Source organism: Schistocerca piceifrons, chromosome 2 (assembly GCF_021461385.2).
Source record: "Schistocerca piceifrons isolate TAMUIC-IGC-003096 chromosome 2, iqSchPice1.1, whole genome shotgun sequence".
NCBI classification, from domain to species: Eukaryota; Metazoa; Arthropoda; class Insecta; order Orthoptera; family Acrididae; genus Schistocerca; species Schistocerca piceifrons.
The window spans coordinates 359,802,269-359,821,309 of NC_060139.1; the positions used below are offsets into that span (position 1 = coordinate 359,802,269).

A 19,041-nucleotide genomic window follows, 5' to 3' on the forward strand; every position below is an offset into this window, starting at 1 on the left:
AATATAAGCGACTCTACAAAGCTAAAGCACATCAGTATACCCACAAGAAGATCACTGTAACCGTGGCCGAAACGTTGGTTTCTCCAGTATTGTTTTTTACCTTATGACGAGGTATACGACATTCAGACGTATTATTTATTCTTTCTTATTGGTGCACTGGAGGTGCTGCCCTGCCCCATCGAAACTGTTGTTTAATATCTCAATGTTCAAAAAGTTGGGTAAGCTGAAGTCCCTCTTACTGCGTTTCTAGAAACTGACGTTTGTGACACTCCGTAATCTGCAGTCGTAGTAAAAATCTTTTTTATTCGACAGCTTTGATCTCTAATGTTTTAATTAGTGTTTCGCTATTTATATTGTACTGAGATGCGAAGAAAATTATGTCAACTGTATCGATGTACAATACGTTCATATTAAGCAAACTGTACTTGCAAAAGCTCTACTGACATGCGTTACAGAGTGCCAGTAGGGAACTTAATATCCGATTCAACTGAATGTGCGGACGCCACGGTATAGTACAATACATTACCATCATTACGCGCCAGTATGGCCAGATAGGAGAGAACGGGCGCGGCACTGTGGGACTTCGTCAGAGAAGACTATACGGCCCTGCAGGTCCGCATGGACACCAAGGCGACGTAATCGTGGCGGGATGGAAATGCCAGCTCTCACGAGTCAGCCAGACAAGTGTAAATCGAAACTGCAGATGAAGTCGTAAGTGGACAGCTATATCCTAGTGAAGAGGAATCATCGGATTCAAAAATTAAATACATATTGAAAGTTAACTGTCATTAATTTGGAATAATCTCTTTACTTTTGCTTTACTCCCTCACGTGAACTTCCTTGCATGTTGATTTAGTTACTGGATTGAAACAACCGAATCACGACCCCAGTAAACAATAATGTAATGTCGCGGAACGAAATAACGACGTATTAACAAACAGGTATCGGAAAGTGACTTCTGGGAGCGCATATAGCATTCTGATACATTACACGTAATTTAATTTTGACATGATTCAGTAATTTCAGAATTTTGCTACTCTTCCTCGTTGTTCGAGTTGTGGTACAGGGACGCTCGGGATCTTTTCGCATAGATGGTGACAGGCTTCCATAATGTAGGAAGGCAATATTTTATTCATCAAGACAAAATTAACTGGCTAAATACACACATTAAATCACAATCAGAACATTACAACAACAACAACAACGAGTGGTCCTCTGACAGTCAATAGTTGAAGATTCAATTAAAAAATGGCAAAGATGCACTCATTTGGGGAGGACGGAGGTAAGTGTAGGTGGTAAAGGAAAAAAATATTACTCTCTCGCATTGCCCCATGTACATATGGAAAACATGCCATTCTATTAATTGCCGTTCACTACTGTAAAACATTAGTGACAGAGTAGGGAAGTAGCACTGTAGTCGAAAACGAAGAACTCACAAAATGAACGTTGTCCAATTTCTTTCTCCCAAGACCAGGCAGAAGTGCTCTGACGAGCACGTACTCACACGTATCCGGTTCAGCCAGAAGTGATTCGAAAACACCTCCGGTAGCGAAACGCCTCCTCAGCCCTTAAGAGTGAGACGGGGGAGATTCGTTACGTCTGACATGACCAACCAAAGTCTCTCCCGCCATCGTGACCTTTTCATCCTTGTTCCAATCTGTCTCCTTTTCTGTCGTGTCCGTCCCTGCGCTACCTAGAGAATGGTTCCGCTTTTCAAAAAGTAGAGGTGAGAGATTCGCTGGATTTGAAATAATCCACCACTCCCTCTCTTTAGGATTCGCGTTTTTCTATTCTTCTCAAGCCCTGTTCCTTTAACTGCTATGACTAAAACGACTTCGACTAGAGAAACAGAGCCTATGTTTAAAAAGTAGTGGGGAAGACATTCGTTAGGCCTGAAAAGTCCCAATCAACTCTCTTGCCTTGTGGCTGTTATGCCCCATTCGCTTCTCTGTCTCCACGCTACATTAGTTTTCAAATACCCCTACAATTATTCAGAGACAATTACTCATAGTATACAGAACGAAGAAAATTAAACTAGCGTCCATATGAATAATTAAAATACAGCACCTAGCTTGGTCCATCTTTTCCGCAGAGGTTTTCGTGCCATTTTGTCAAGATAAAAATTTAGCGTGGAAGACTCGATACGGGCAACAAATATGACGCGAAAGTGGCCAATTACAAACCGATCGGCGGATTTCGATGTATGGCTTCGAATCTCTCTTAAAGACGATTCTTGTGATCTGAAGAAAGCCCCCCCCTCCCCCCCTCTTACAATGTGTGTACTTTGGATATTCTATTCATGCAAAGTATTATGAATTTGTGAATCTTCGTAAAGTGATAACAATCTACACAATCATTTTACAAGATTCGAGAGGTGATTGAACGGTATTGAGGGAATGGCTTCCTTCTGTCTCAGCATCAGTACATTCAAGCCTCCAGAGGTGATGCTATAATGTTGTTTCAAGGTTACTTTTATCGCATAACATACTGATATGCAGTGAGGTGGGACATTAGCGTATGAAGCGGTGGAGAAACGCATCATACTGACGTGACTTAAGTCATGGGACAGCGATATGCACATACATAGATGCCGGTAGCATCGCGTACACAAGCTCCGGGGAATGAAACCTCTCCCAGCTGCTTGGCCGACCTCCTCTCGGCCCTCTCGCCGCGATCATTTTAGCTAGGTTGCGTATTGGGCACTGTCGTTTTAGCCATCGCCATTTGTTGAGTGGTGATACTCCACCACTTTGGGTTCATTGTCATCAACCTTAGACGGTTAGCCATTTCCTGACCGAAAGTCCCTTTTTTTAACCACTTCCATTCTGACTTATGTTTTCCGTTTTAGCGAACGGCGCGCCGGCTGTCGACCGTGTTTTACTTTTTATCCGTCGTAGCAATATGGCGAAGAATATTTAATCTTTAGTCCAAGACCTCCCTTTCCTCTATGGCGTATTTTATGGATCTTTTCCCAAGAGAAAGTCCTTGTTTTTAGCTGCCTTTCCTTCCATCGACTGGGCTTAACTTGTAGTTGCTCTTAACTCGTTTTTCGTCTTAGTGTTCTACAGTTCTGACTTGGGCGCTTATGACTTTAGATGTTTCTGTACCCTCAAACAAAACAAAACAGACATGATTATAGACGCCCGCCGGGAAGTAACACAATTTGAAAGCGAAATTGTTGTTGGAGCTACAGGCATGGAACATCCCATTTCTTAAATCGTTAGGGGATTCAACATTCCGAGATCCACAGTGTCAAGGGTGTGCCGAGAATACCAAATTTCAGGCATTGCCTCTCCCCACGGACAACGCCGTGGCCGATGGCCTTCTCTTAACGACCGAGAGCTGCAGTGTTTACGTGGAGTTGTCAGTGCTAACAGACAAGCAAAACTGCGTGAAAGAACCGCAGAAATAAATGTGGAACGCAAGACGAACGTATCCGTTAGGGCAGTGCGGTGAAAACTGGCGTTAATGGAATATGGCAGCAGAATACTGACGCGAGTACCTTTGCTAACAGCACAACATCGCCTGCAGGTCCTCTCCTGGTCTCGTGACCATATCAGTTGGACCCTAGACGACTGGAAAACCGTGGCCTGGTAAGGTGAGTCCCCATTTCAGTTGGTAAGAGCAAATCGTAGGGCTCAAATGTGGTGCAGACTTCCCGAAGCCATGGACACAATTTGTCAACAAGGCACTGTGTTATGGGTCAAATGGCTTTGAGCACTGTGGGACTTAACTGCTGAGGTCATCAGTCCCCTAGAACTTAGAACTACTTAAACCTAACTAACCTAAGGACATCACACACATCCATGCCCGAGGCAGGATTCGAATCTGCGACCGTAGCTGTCGCGCGGTTTCAGAACCGCTCGGCCACTCCGGCCGGCGTACTGTGTTAGCTGATGGTGGCTCCACATGGTATGGGTTGTGTTTACATGCAATGGACTTGTCCTCTGGTCCAGCTGAACCGATCATTGAATGGAAATGGTTATGTTTGGCTACTTGGAGACCTTTATATTCACAAACAACAATGGAATTTTTATGGATGACAATGCGCCACGCCACCAGGCCACAATTGTTCTCGACTGGACTGAAGAATATTCTGGATAGTTCAAGCAAATGGTTTGGCCACCCATATCGCCCGACATGAATGCCATATAACGTTTATAGGACGAAATCGAGAGGTCTGTTCGTGCACAAAAATTTCTGTACCGGTACCGCGTTTGCAATTATGGGCGCTTATAGAGGCAGCATGACTCAATATTTCTACAGGGGAATTCCAATGACTTTTTGAGTGCATACCACGTCGAGCTGCAGCAATATGGCGGGCACAGGGAGTACGGACACGATTGTAGGAGGTATCTCATGACTTTTGTCACCTCAGCGTAGAGCGAGAGTGTTGCCGGAGAGTTAGACATGTATCACGGTGTGTGACGTACGGACGGTGATGTGAGCTACAATAAGGCCGCCACAATCGAGCCTAGATTTATAAACGTTTCTGAGAGATTAAACGAAATTACATTCATTTGACGCGTTTTCAAATCATTGAGTCCAAATTGATACATTATGTTGCCTAAAAAGCTATATGGGGCAAAAATAAACTAGATAAAGTAGCTAAACTTTTGTCAGTGAAATTAATCTACAGTGTCATAGAATGTTATTTACTCTGATCCGCTTTCTGTCCAAGTTACTTTGGTCAGTGGATTTTCTCATTTGCGGCACGTATCGTCGCTGAAATGTTTACCACTCGACTCTGCTCGGGTTAAATACTTTCGTTCCTGCGTCACGTGGCAGCAACGCCACCAGCCCGCATTCAGTTCGCGGAGGGCACTGGTCATGTTTTGACTCACAAGTGTATTTCAGCCAGGGAGAATTTTAAATTCAGGAACATGATATAGCGTGCCTGTGTGGTCGATGCTAACTGATCAATGTTTCCTCTGCAGATCACAGCACTGTCCCTCTGCTCATTGTATAAAAGGGTGATGACAAAGCTGGCAACGCCTTAACATACAATCTACGGAGAGGTCATTAGTGATAGTGACAAGCTAGGTGTTTGAAATTCATCAGCCATGTCCTTTTCAAATGGAACCCTTAAATGTGGACGGTTGAACAGCCAACTTTCCGAATACGAGTCCAATGTGCTAACCACTGCGCCATTTCTCTCGCTCACAATTTTGGTCCATGTCTAGAATTTCTAGACTCTGGTGTTTCTGCAATGAAAGGAGACTATCGTACCAATCGCGGCAATCAGTAGGCTTACCCCTGCTGACCTGTAGACATTTTGATGATTTTTTTTTCGCATTTTACACAGCTTCAGGTAAGTCTTTGCGAAAGCTCCGTTCATATATCCTGAGCCGCAGCACATTGGAGTTGGTATTAAGTGCTGTATCCATGACTGAAATAACACTGTCTGTATATTTTAAGGATGTGGTGGGTCCACTTGCAGCAAAACAGAATTAGATTTCCATTAGCAGTCACAGTTTTAGCAGTCGATTCTACGTGAACGAGATCGTGGGATGTGCATTGGGGCATAGAAAGCAAGCTATAGTCTCAGTCTGTTGGGAACAATTTCCACCCGACACCGGGGCAGTTCATTCCAGAGGGTGTTTTTCTCGAAATAGCCGCTGATGGACGGCCAGGCAATTTCTTCCACCCACTGCCCTTCGAGAAAAGGGAGGTATTGAAAAGGACAGCGTAACTGTGTTACCGAACCATGGCGCGAAATTGCAAGTCCTTAAACTTCAGGTAATTAGCACAACGAGCGAGCTGGTTTAACAAATAAAAAAGGAAAGTTAAGGATACCTATTAAAGAGAGAAGCATGTCTCGAGTTAAAAGAGGTACGTAAATACATAAAACTGCAACGAGTCACTTTTTCGAATTGTTATTTATTATTTCATGAGCCGGTTTTCCAACCTTTTCAGGTTCATCTTCAGATGGTTTTCCAGAACGTTTCGTAGACATTCAGCCATGTCGAAGTATCGACCTTGCTACATCGATGTCGAGCGTAGTTCTTCGACTGTTTTTCAGAGACACAAGCTAAACGACTGCTCTATATAATCGATATTTGACTACTGTAGAGGGTGAGCAGAGGTAGCTGAGTTGGAGAGCGCAGTCGCGGACAGAGGCGAGCACGAGCGTGGCACGGCTGTCTGCAAGTAACTGCGGTCACCAAGAGAGGGCGCACAGAGCCGAGCAGTACGGCACCGCTGGGCACTTGACACACGCAGCGAGCAGACCGGTGGACTCGGCAGCAAGGCCTGCTAGTCTCTTACGGCCGCCAAGACGTCTAGAACATACATGTTTGATCTGTTTATCAAACGCGGGCTGTTGCAATTTCTACAGCACACGTTGAGAGTCCTTAAGTATCAGGACGAACTTGAATGTCCGGGTACCATAATGAATAGCTTTCCTGATGGCAGTAGTTCCGCCGTGTAGACAGAAAATTCAGGTGGAAGCGCAAACGTTTGGTAGCCGCCACTATAAGGGCAAAAGAAGGCGTATCCCACACCCGCCTCAGATTTAGAACCGTCCTTATAAATATGAGCGTACGGCGGACATTGTGTGCTGAGAAAATGCTCCAGGTCGCGAGGGATATTGCTCTCCGTTCGTAAATCGGAAGGCAAGTAAGCAAAACTATCCTGTATCACGGTGCGTGGATTGGCAAGGAATCGGCGAGAACAGAGGCACGTGCAACTTATGTTCGACTACGTACTAAGACAGACAGTACATGCATCTGGCAATTCGGCAGATTTAATAACCAGTGAAGCAACGTTTTTGTCACAGGTTTATGCTCGCGAGCGTAGTGAAAGTGCTATACTGTCCTATCTAATACAGGTAGAATTTGATTGTCATGGAAGTAAGAATCTTGCCCTACTGTAACTGACGACTGGTAATTTGATAAAGAACGTTCGATTTTGCTGTCTTGTTTACGTAAAGTCAGAGCAAAAGAGTAACTTTTTCTGAAGTTTTTAGAAACATACCAGTCAAAGGTGTGAATATGGTTAAGAAGTAAATTGCTTTTAATTTTGGAGTTTAACTTAAATGTTGACGGTATATTTTATAGGGTATTTATATGGGTGTATAAGCTTCCTAACGACAAGAATAGCTTCATGAATTTATGCCTTATTGCAAAACTAGCGTGTTTAGACAGTAGTTGTTCAAAGCTCAGTGTGATGTACAAAGGCCTAGTAAGACAGTTAACAGTATATGAAATTTTTATTTTATGTAATTTTTATTAACTGGCGTTCTACGTAAAAGTGGAAAGAGAATTTACTTGTGTTGGCTGTAGGTCGAGGTTTTTTTTTCTTCTAAGAATTGAGTAGTACGGTACAACACGGTACAACTGTGCAGCAATGTTTCGTAACAAGGGATTATTAAATTTTGTAAATTTGGAGATTTTATTTGCTTTTTAACGTGTATGCTCGGTTTTGTGTACTTGTTAGAAGAACAGCAAGTGTGTAAATGAGAGGTCAAAGGAACGAATGGTTTCATTGACGCCCTTTATGCCACTTGCTGACGCCTTTTCGTGTTGATACTCAGCAGCGTTGAGTTTGAAATGTTTTGCTCGGCCACCCTTGAAAAAAACCACGTGTTTTAAACGATGGGCACCGCGGTTATGACCTCTGTCGCAGAGGCATCAAGAGAAGGAGTACGATGTAGATAAAGGAAGGTATGACCATCGTGTGACCCGTACACGGTAGCGTTGGGAAGAATTGTAGTGAAATCTGGTGCTAATGTGATATCATTAACCCACCTTACAGCTCACATTTACTTCTGAACTCTGGTCTTTTTTCTCATGTATAGACACCTTGCTGTCTGAGTTCGAGGTTGTAATCACCTTTGAGCCAAATTTCAAACTTTTGCAGCGCAAGGGGGAAAATGACGGGATTTCGGAAAAGTGAATCTTTCATTCTTTTGCGCACTGTAGTTATCGGCTCATACGAGTGTAATCTCAAAAGTAAGGTCTCCTATTTTTTTATAAGTACAGAACTCTGTTTGTGTGGCAGTTGGTCACACTGTTATGAAGAGTGCTTCACGTGTTGTGTCTAAACATACGCACGCCGCGCTGAGGTGCTCAGTCTTGGCTTGGCAGCCGTTGAGATTGGAGCTCCCGTTGGATGTTACCGCCAAGTGCGAATTGCGCGCAGCTACCCGGTTTTTGAACGCAAATGGCACTGCGCCGATTGAAATCCATCGCCAATTGACGGAAGTGTATGGTGAGTCGTGCATGGATGTCAAAAATGTTCGTAAGTGGTGTAAAGAGTTTGCAGCTGGTAGAACCGAAATTCACGACGAACAAAGGAACGGGAGACCGTCGGTTTCTGAGGAGACAGTGTTGAAGGTTGAGCAAAGCATGCGTGAAGATCGGCGGATCACCCTGGATGATCTCCGCACGTTGGTTCCTGAGCTTTCCCAAAGCACCGCTCACAGAATTTTAATGGAAACACTGAACTACCGCAAGGTGTGCGCAAAATGGGTGCCACGCCTGCTGACTGAGGCCCACATGCGGCAACGAGTTGATGCTTCCCGTTCATTTCTTCACCGCCTTGCAGCCGAACAGGACAACTTTCTGGACTCAATTGACACGGGTGACGAAACTTGGGCATACCACTTTACGCCTGAGACCAAGCAACAATCACGTCACTGGCGGCATCTTTCTTCACCGAATACGCGGAAATTCAAACAAACGCAGTCTGCCGGTAAAGTCATGACAACCGTTCTTTGGGATCCGAAAGGGGTATTGTTGGTCGACTTTACGCTCACTGCGACCACAATTAACGCTGACAGGTACTGTGAGACTCTGAAAAAACTCAAACGGGCTATTCAGAACCAGAGAAGAGGAATGTTGAGCAAGGAAGTACACATTCTCCATGACAACGCCTTGCAGCCGAACAGGACAACTTTCTGGACTCAATTGACACGGGTGACGAAACTTGGGCATACCACTTTACGCCTGAGACCAAGCAACAATCACGTCACTGGCGGCATCTTTCTTCACCGAATACGCGGAAATTCAAACAAACGCAGTCTGCCGGTAAAGTCATGACAACCGTTCTTTGGGATCCGAAAGGGGTATTGTTGGTCGACTTTACGCTCACTGCGACCACAATTAACGCTGACAGGTACTGTGAGACTCTGAAAAAACTCAAACGGGCTATTCAGAACCAGAGAAGAGGAATGTTGAGCAAGGAAGTACACATTCTCCATGACAACGCTCGCCCACACATGCTCGGGAAACCGTTGCTGCCGCGCGGGATTAGCCGAGCGGTCTTGGGCGCTGCGGTGATGGACTGTGCGGCTGGTCCCGGCGGAGGTTCGAGTCCTCCCTCAGGCATGGGTGTGTGTGTTTGTCCTTAGGATTATTTAGGTTAAGTAGTGTGTAAACTTAGGGACTGATGACCTTATCAGTTAACTCCCATAAGATTTCACACACATTTGAACATTTTTTGAACAAACCGTTGCTCTCCTGCAACAGTTTCGGTGGAACATAATCATCCATCCACCCTATAGTCCTGACATGGAGCCCAGTGACTATCACCTGTTCCCTAAGTTAAAAGAACATTTGGCCGAAAAGCAATTCGGCTCAGACGACGAGGTGAAAGAAGAGGTTCATGACTTTCTGAACAGCATGGCGGCGAGCTGGTATGACATGGGTATACAAAAAATGCTACAGCGTCTACAAAAATTCATCGACAGAAATGGTGATTATGTCGAAAAAAGCTAAATGTTCAAGCTGTAAATTGATGTAAACCATTCTAGAAATAAACAGGTCTATGTACTTATAAAAAATTTAGGAGACCTTAGTTTTGGGATAACCCTCGTAGTTCTGACATTGGTTTTCAGGAGTTTGCCTGCGGTTGTAAGTAATTGTCAGAATTAGTGGCAACCTCCTAAATATTCTCATTTGGGACTCCCTCTTCGCCGCACTCAGCTTGCCTGGTATGTGGCTGAAACGTCCATGACTCTATATGTGTCATTACTCAAGCAACTTGATTTACCTAGGGAATGAAAAATATACAGGGCTATTACAAATGATTGAAGCGATTTCATAAATTCACTGTAGCTCCATTCATTGACATATGGTCACGACACACTACAGATACGTAGGAAAACTCATAAAGTTTTGTTCGGCTGAAGCCGCACTTCAGGTTTCTGCCGCCAGAGCGCTCGAGAGCGCAGTGAGACAAAATTGCGACAGAAGCCGAGAAAGCGTATGTCGTGCTTGAAATGCACTCACATCAGTCAGTCATAACAGTGCAACGACACTTCAGGACGAAGTTCAACAAAGATCCACCTACTGCTAACTCCATTCGGCGATGGTATGCGCAGTTTAAAGCTTCTGGATGCCTCTGTAAGGGAAAATCAACGGGTCGGCCTGCAGTGAGCGAAGAAACGGTTGAACGCGTGCGGGCAAGTTTCACGCGTAGCCCGCGGAAGTCGACGAATAAAGCAAGAGGGAGCTAAACGTACCACAGCCGACGGTTTGGAAAATCTTACGGAAAAGGCTAAAGCAGAAGCCTTACCGTTTACAATTGCTACAAGCCCTGACACCCGATGACAAAGTCAAACGCTTTGAATTTTCAGAGCGGTTGCAACAGCTCATAGAAGAGGATGCGTTCAGTGCGAAACTTGTTTTCAGTGATGAAGCAACATTTTTTCTTAATGGTGAAGTGAACAGACACAATGTGCGAATCTGGGGGGTAGAGAATCCTCACGCATTCGTGCAGCAAATTCGCAATTCACCAAGAGTTAACGTGTTTTGTGCAGTCTCACGGTTTAATGTTTACGGCCCCTTTTTCTTCTGCGAAAAAAAACTTTCCAGGACGCGTGTATCTGGACATGCTGGAAAATTGGCTCATGCCACAACTGGAGACCGACAGCGCCGACTTCATCTTTCAACAGGATGGTGCTCCACCGCACTTCCATCATGATGTTCGGCATTTCTTAAACAGGAGATTGGAAAACCGATGGATCGGTCGTGGTGAAGATCGTGATCAGCATTTCATGTCATGGCCTCCACGCTCTCCCGACTTAACCCCATGCGATTTCTTTCTGTGGGGTCATGTGAAAGATTCAGTGTTTAAACCTCCTCTACCAAGAAACGTGCCAGAACTGCGAGCTCGCATCAACGATGCTTTCGAACTCATTGATGGGGACATGCTGCGCCGAGTGTGGGAGGAACTTGATTATCGGCTTGATGTCTGCCGAATCTCTAAAGGGGCACATATCGAACATTTGTGAATGCCTAAAAAAACTTTTTGAGTTTTTGTATGTGTGTGCAAAGCATTGTGAAAATATCTCAAATAATAAAGTTATTGTAGAGCTGTGAAATCGCTTCAATCATTTGTAATAACCCTGTATAATTAAAAATGCGCAAGAGAAGATCACTTCGTTATATGAAGCTGCCGCACTAGCCTAGTGTTTGATTTTGTATTGGGTTACTCTGGTTGACTTGTTCTCTACTGTTGACGGACTTGGGTGTGTTTACTGAACGGTTGACTCGCAACTTCTCCTGTGAAATTGCTCGCTCCCTGTCTCCGGACAGGTCGAACTCAGAACGTAATATTTATGTTCTCCAGCTAAGCGGTCGGCGTTTAGTGGTTACGGGCTGGAACCCGAGCACCGTTCGGCGCGTTTAACGGACAGCGGGTCTTTCTATCTTGCAGAACAGAAATAATGTGTCAGCGATTGGTTGCGACGGTGGCGTTTATACTACTGGCCATTAAAATTGCTACACCACGAAGATGACATGCTACAGACGCAAAATTTAACCGATAGGAAGAAGATGCTGTGATATGCAAATGATTAGCTTTTCAGAGCATTCACACAAGGTTGGCGCCGGTGGCGACACCTACAACGTGCTGACATGAGGAAAATTTCCAACCTATTTCTCATACACAAACAGCAGTTGACCGGCGTTGCCTGGTGAAACGTTGTTGTGATGCCTCGTGTAAGGAAGAGGATGCGTACCATCACGTTTCCGACTTTGATAAAGGTAGGATTGTAGCCTATCGCGATTGCGGTTTATCGTATCGCGACATTGCTGCTCGCGTTGGTCGAGATCCAATGACTGTTAGCAGAATATGGAATCGGTGGGTTCAGGAGGGTAATACGGAACGCCGTCTGGATCCCAACGGCCTCATATCACTAGTAGTCGAGATGACAGGCATCTTATTCGCATGGCTGTAACGGATCGTGCAACCATGTCTCGATCCCTGAGTCAACAGATGGGGACGTTTGCAAGACAACAGCCATCTGCACGAACAGTTCGACGACGTTTGCAGCAGCATGGACTATCAACTCGGAGACCACGGCCGCGGTTACTCTTGACGCCGCACCACAGACAGGAGCTCCTGCGATGGTGTACTCGACGACGAACCTGGGTGCACGAATGGCAAAACGTCATTTTTACGGATGAATCCAGGTTCTGTCACATCCGTGTTTGGCGACATCGCGGTGAACGCACATTGGAAGCGTGTATTCGTCATTGCCATACTGGCGTATCACCCTGCGTGATGCTATGGGGTACCATTGGTTACACGTCTCGGTCACCTCTTGTTCGCAGTGACGGCACTTTGAACAGTGGACGCTACATTTCAGATGTATTACGACCCGTGGCTCTACCCTTCATTCGATCCCTGCGAAACCTTACATTTCAGCAAGATAATGCATGTTGCAGGCCCTGTTCGGGCCTTTCTGGATACAGAAAATGTTCGACTGCTGCCCTGGCCAGCACATTCTCCAGACTTCTCACCAATTGAAAACGTCTAGTCAATGGTGGCCGAGCAACTGGCTCGTCACAATAGGCCAGTCACTACTCTTGATGAACTGTGGTAACGTGTTGAAACAGCATGGTCAACTGTACCTGTACACGCCATCCAAGCTCTGTTTGACTCAATGCCCAGGCGTATCAACGTCGTTATTACGGCCAGAGGTGGTTGTTCTGGGTACTGATTTCTCAGCATCTATGCACCCAAATTGCGTGAAAATGTAATCGCATGTCAGTTCTAGTATAATATATTTGTCCAATGAATACTCGTTTATCATCTGCAATTCTTCTTGGTGTAGCAATTTTAATGGCCAGTAGTGTAGATAGGTAGCTTACGGATAGTGGTCAGAAGGAATCAGAAAAATGAAACGCACAGAGAGGGACTCTGGCAGTGGCAGTATGGCGCGCGGCTGGTGAGGTGTGGCGTACCTTGATGGCGTCGCGCACCTGCTCGGCCCAGGCGACACGGCGGCCGGCGACGACGACGAACTTCCCCCAGGAGAAGGCGCGCAGCAGCGCCACCACCGACTTGGAGATCTTGCTGGATGGCGGCAGCGTGCGGGCGAACGTGAAGTACACGCGCTTGTCCGACACCAGCGTGTCCGCGCACTTCTGCAACACATAGCGCGTGCCACTCGTTCGTCACCTCCTGCAACACTTATGATAGTGTACAAGTTGACACGCACTAGAACGAATAGTGGTCATATTACTCTGGTTGTTGTTAAGGGCACTAACCACTCATCTCTACTCTTAATTTAGGCAAGCATGGATATGTAATCCAACCAAAACAGGAGTATGTATACATATACGTAAATGTGATGACATCTGGTGCCAACTAAATAGCAACAGATGCAAGAATGCCGCGTGCTTGTCTCTAGGTGGTAATACGAGGTGAAGTCACAATGTTTTGTATATTAACTCGAAAAAATATGTTTACATAATTAATTTTTGTTTGTTTGAAGGTACATGTCTGCGGTCCTGGAACACGCCGAAACCCCAAAGTCATGATACCTCGCCGTTGGGCAAGCCATAACAAAATGGCGTAGCCCTTGGATAAAATGGAGTATTTTGCAGTGATCGTTTATTGCGTTTGAAGAGAAACAACACAGGAACAATTTTTGCTGGCTTGCTAGAAGTATGTGGCAAGAATGCATCATCAAACGGCAGTGGTTAGGGGGTGCAGATGCGTCCATATGGCAAACAAGTCTGAATGATGAAGAAAGAAATAGAACAGCATCTGTTTGTGATGAATTGGAAGTCGCAAGGGAAGCGGAGGCCCTAGTGTTCGAAGAGTGTGTGATAACAAGGGAGCCGATAGTGGATAATGTCAAAATCAGTCATGGATAAGTTTTCAACATCTTGGACAACACTTTGAATGTGACCGAAGCAGCCTCCCGCTGGGTTCCGTGATTTTTAACGTCCATTGCAAAAACCTTCCGAACCGGGACAGAAGCTGTGTCAGGCCAGTCCAGCTACCTAATCACCATGGACGACTCAGTAGGAGCCCCTGACAAAGGAAGAACGTAAGGAATGGAAATATATGGTTTCACCATCGCAGAAAAAGACGAAGGCTCAATCATTATTGGGCAAGGTGACGCAAAATGTTTCTCGTGACTACAATGGCATGGTGCTAACCGTCACAGGAGCGAGGCATCTCGGAAAGCTACCCAAAGCGGTGCTTTTGTTTCACAACAAAGCCTCACCTCTTTTTGCGCTGATGACAGTAACACTTGCTGCTTCTTTGGGCTGCCAGATTTTGCCTTAACCGACCTACTCATCCCCCTCCCCCCTCCGTGTTTTCCAGACATTCTAGTGACTTATTTCTTTCCCCAGATGAAGAAATTAAGCGATACGCATTTCCAGAATGATCACTTGGTGACTTTCAAGGTGGAACGTTTCCTGAACACCCAAAATGCAGACTTTATGACCAAAATCTCCACCAAGTCATCCATTGTTAAGGAAAAAAGTGTCCTTCTGAAGGGCTAATATGTAGAAATTTGGATGGTAGCTGACTTTTTGAGGTGATAAGTGAAAGGTACAGCATTATGAGATCGCCAAGAGCTATTGCAATACACATTTATTTATTGAGAACCAGCTGCGGTCAAGCCACCATCTTCAAGCCACGGATACCATTACATCAGTTTAACGAAAGGTTCCTTGGCATGCAGTAAATAATTACGACCAATTGGAGCAAGTACATGGTGTAAACGATAACAGTTTACAACGTACCACAGAAGTACCTGGGAAGTCGAGAGGAACAAATCGGTACAGGACACTTGCAATCTGTGAAGCCGGGAAAAGCCTCCAATTTTGCCTACAAAAGCCACCTAAGCTACAGCGCATGCACGCCGCGCGAGGTTTTAGCAAAATTGCACTTCAGTATTAATCACCCATTTGTCTTGCACTTACAAAATGTAAAATTTTCATTTGTGCCAATTTTACCTCAAAATATTGTGAGTTGTAACAGTATAAAATTAACGATTAAATCATGTTGTTTGTCTGGTCTTCTTACCACGAAACGACAGCATAAAATTAACGATTAGATCATCTTGTTTATCCGGTCTTCTTACTATGAAACGACTCTGCTTGTAAGGGTTAAATGCAGATCGAATTGTAAATATGATTAGTTTTTGGCTAAAGTTTACAAAAGTCCCTTTACTTTCATTATCCTCTCAGGGAAGCTTAAATTAATAATGTTAACGAAATAGCCGACTAAGCTGTTGGCGTAAGAGAGTGAGAGGATGTTGAAATCTCGCGCAGCGTACGTACGCTGTAGCTTAGGTGGCTTTTGTAGGCCTATTCGAGGCTGTCTCTCGGACTGATAGACCGCAAGTGTCCTGTATCACACGTTCGCCTCGACTTCCCCCACATCACTGTGGTGCATTGTAAACAGTTATTGTTTACACCCTGTGTAAGTGATATATGTTGCAATTGTTAATAATTATGTACTTGAAGTCACGAAGCCTTCCATTATTCTGATATAAAGATAGTCATGAACTGAATATGGCTCTTGATTGGTGTTGTTGTCTACGTCTACATCTATGTGACTACTCTGCAACTCACACTTAAGTGTTGGTTCATCGTGCAGTGGAGACGGGACCATCGGGATTCGACCGTCGATGAATGGAAACGTGCAACACTAGGTCACTGGTCGTCTCCACAGACGCCATCATCGAGGTGAACGGCGACTCGAAACGTACAGCGCGCCAAGGGCGCAGGCTGTTGGGAACAGTATTATGCTATGGGAGACATTCTCCTGTGCTTGCATGGAACCTTTGGTAGTAATCGAAGACACGCTGACAGCAGCGAACCACCTGAATCCCTTCATGCTTGATGTCTTTCAGCAGAATAATTGTCCTGTCTCTGAGCCAGAACCATGCTACAGTGGTTTGGGGAGCATTATAGTGAACTCACGTTGATGCATCGGCAACCAAATTCACATGATGTAAATCCTGGGACGTTATAGGGCGCCATCACCATGCACGCAAATCAGCTGCCCGTTATTTACGCGAATTACATGACCTGTGCGTAGACATATAATGCCACATATCTCCACAAACCTACCAACAAACTGTCGGATCCCTGATACGCAGAATCGTGATGTATGTCGTTCCAAAGGAGAACAAACAAGCTATTAAGCAAGTGGTCATGATGTTTCGACTCAGCAGTCTAGAAACTTTTCGTCTAGTTTTGTTCGATACTATGTGCTATGGGAATTTGTGACAGTTTTTTAAACGTCCTGTATATTACTGCAGAGGTCAGTATCACTCCAAACTACCTTCTGGATATTTTATTGAGCTAGTTTCAGTGCCACGAAAACGTTTTCATTCTATGTGATTAGAGCGCTCCGTATTTTCCATAACAAACGATCCGCTCTCTCTGGCATAACCATTATTTGTACTGTGTGATTTATATCATGGTGTTGAATGGAAAACATCGTTTCAGCTGATGTCTCCGGAAGCCTCCACCAGACTGTCTATGGCAACTCAAAATGATATACCACTATGCCACTATTCAACCATTTATTATATGAAAGAGACGCTTCGGTACCTCGTGTGTCGAATGAGTGACAGAGTAATGGCGTAAGAAGTTGAAGTACCATATTTTCTGTTTGCAATGTATTACACGCTGCTGCCGCAAAGTGCGATCGATCCCGGTCGCCCTTAGATCCGGCCAGTGCTGCCTCTTCCCTACAGTGACGTGTTTACTGTGGTGTCACCGCCAGACACCACACTTGCTAGGTGGTAGCCTTTAAATCGGCCGCGGTCCGTTAGTATACGTCGGACCCGCGTGTCGCCACTGTCAGACCGAGCGCCGCCACACGGCAGGTCTAGAGAGACTTCCTAGCACTCGCCCCAGTTGTACAGCAGTTAAGTATCCCACAGCTACGTCCTGTTTTTGCTAGTTCATTTCCGTGTCCTGTTCCAGACCTCACGCCAGCCTGCGTGAGCTTAAACGCGTGCCTTTCGGCTATCCGTCACAGTGGATTGGCGCTCTTGCCAGTCTACAACATTTACTATAGCAGCCAGCGCGCCCATTGGAACAGTTAGCTGGTAATTGTTGACTACGGGGACGGTGAGAGACTACAGCAGCCTTGGTGGAGCTTGGTGGTTGGCGTTCTCAGATCTGAATGGTGTCTCTAATCTTCCTTTCGTCGCGTTACCCAAGGTACTGTGTAGTCAGAGATAGAGCGGCAACATCATTTGGTTTACGTTCGAGAAAGAGGGACCCAAAAATCTTCAGTATTGTTAAAAATGATCACTCAGGGGACTACCATGTTGCTACAAGAAAACAGACATTTACCATTATATCTCTGCTGCGCACAACAATTGGCTGGTATCATCCATGCCAATTAATTTAGAGAGTGAGTTCGGTATTTTCCACAGGTGTGACCGTGACTACGTCTTCTGTGCATATTCGGACACGAAGGATACTAATGTTTCTTCGTTTGTGTACGTGTCGTCTGAAATTTAAAAAAAAATGGTTCAAATGGCTCTGAGCACTATGGGACTTAACTTCTATGGTCATCAGTCCCCTAGAACTTAGAACTACTTGAACCTAACTAACCTAAGGACATCACTCAACACCCAGTCATCATGAGGCAGAGAGTTTAAGTTCCATAACCTGCCAAAGTACCTGTCAATTAGTAATTACCACACGTTTTTCTAACACAGGGTGTCCATGACGTCCCGTTAGATTTCAAAAAATCGTAATTTGACGGTTATTTATTGTAGATTTCACTTTGACAGAATGAAATGGCGGCAGATTAGGAGAAGACGCAATGTGACATCTGGTATAATCGAAATCTGCGGCAACGGTACTGGGGAATTTACGACCCCAGTATGGGAGAGCATCACCGGCTAAAACAAGCATGATGAGGTGGTTCAAAAACTTTAAAGATGCAGGCAGTGTCAAAGACCTTCCTCTAAACGGACGTTTTCTGTGTCTCAAGCACGTGTTGGTAGAATGCATGCAGCATTTCAGTGCAGCCCTTAAAAGTTACGTCATCATTCACTATGTGAATTGCAGGAAGCGCGACCAGCTGTCCATAAAGCGTTACATAAACGGTTACGGCTTTTTTTTTCGTACAAAGTCCAAATGGTCCAAGTACTGCATCGAAGCGATAGTCCTCTGTGGCATGCATTCGCGTGCTCCGTTTTGGTCTCTATGGCTGCGAACAATGATTACTTGAAAAGAGTGTGTATCCAGATGAAGCAACGTTCCGTATTTCTGGACTTCTGAATTGCCACATTAGAATTTGGGGTTCCGGAAGACCACACAACACATGTGAAGAGATCCGTGATAACTCGAAACTTATTGTTTGATTGTAAGGCGTCGGGATTTTGGACACCTTACATGTCGGGTGCCTCCGTTTTACGTATCGTTTATAGAGTTGCAAGACACTAGTTTTGCAACTTTGGATGGGTTTTTGTGTATATGTTTCGCTTGTTTGAGATTTAATATACGTGGCATCGAAAGTGACGATAGTAACACCCTTACGTAAATTTGCATGTTTTAGTCAGATAGAAACAGGGTGGAAGCATCACGGGAGGAGAAGGCAGTTTTAGTTAGCCACGCTGTGTCACAATGGCCTGCAGAGTCGCAGCCTAGTCAATGTCAAGTGCAGGTGACGAGCACGGCAGACAACTGGGGGAAGAACAGTATATCACGTGAGCTGCCTGTGAGGACGTAACTTACCACTCTGGTGGATGATGGAGTGTTAGTAAGGAGGGTAACAGACCTGGCTGTTCACTTGAAAACCAACCAATTATATGAC

At 45.1% G+C, this 19,041-nt stretch overlaps 1 protein-coding gene across 1 annotated transcript in view; it reads right to left on the bottom strand.

Moving 5' to 3' along the window:
• LOC124775383 (guanylate cyclase 32E) overlaps positions 1-13,589 on the bottom strand; it is a 509,109-nt gene extending 495,520 nt beyond the window's left edge. The window contains exons 1-2 of the mRNA XM_047250218.1: positions 13,548-13,589; positions 13,194-13,376 (exon numbers count right to left, since the gene is read on the bottom strand). Of these exons, the coding sequence (XP_047106174.1) occupies positions 13,194-13,376; positions 13,548-13,589 (225 nt within the window). The remainder of the gene's footprint in view (positions 1-13,193; positions 13,377-13,547) is intronic.
• Positions 13,590-19,041: the final 5,452 nt, after the last annotated feature.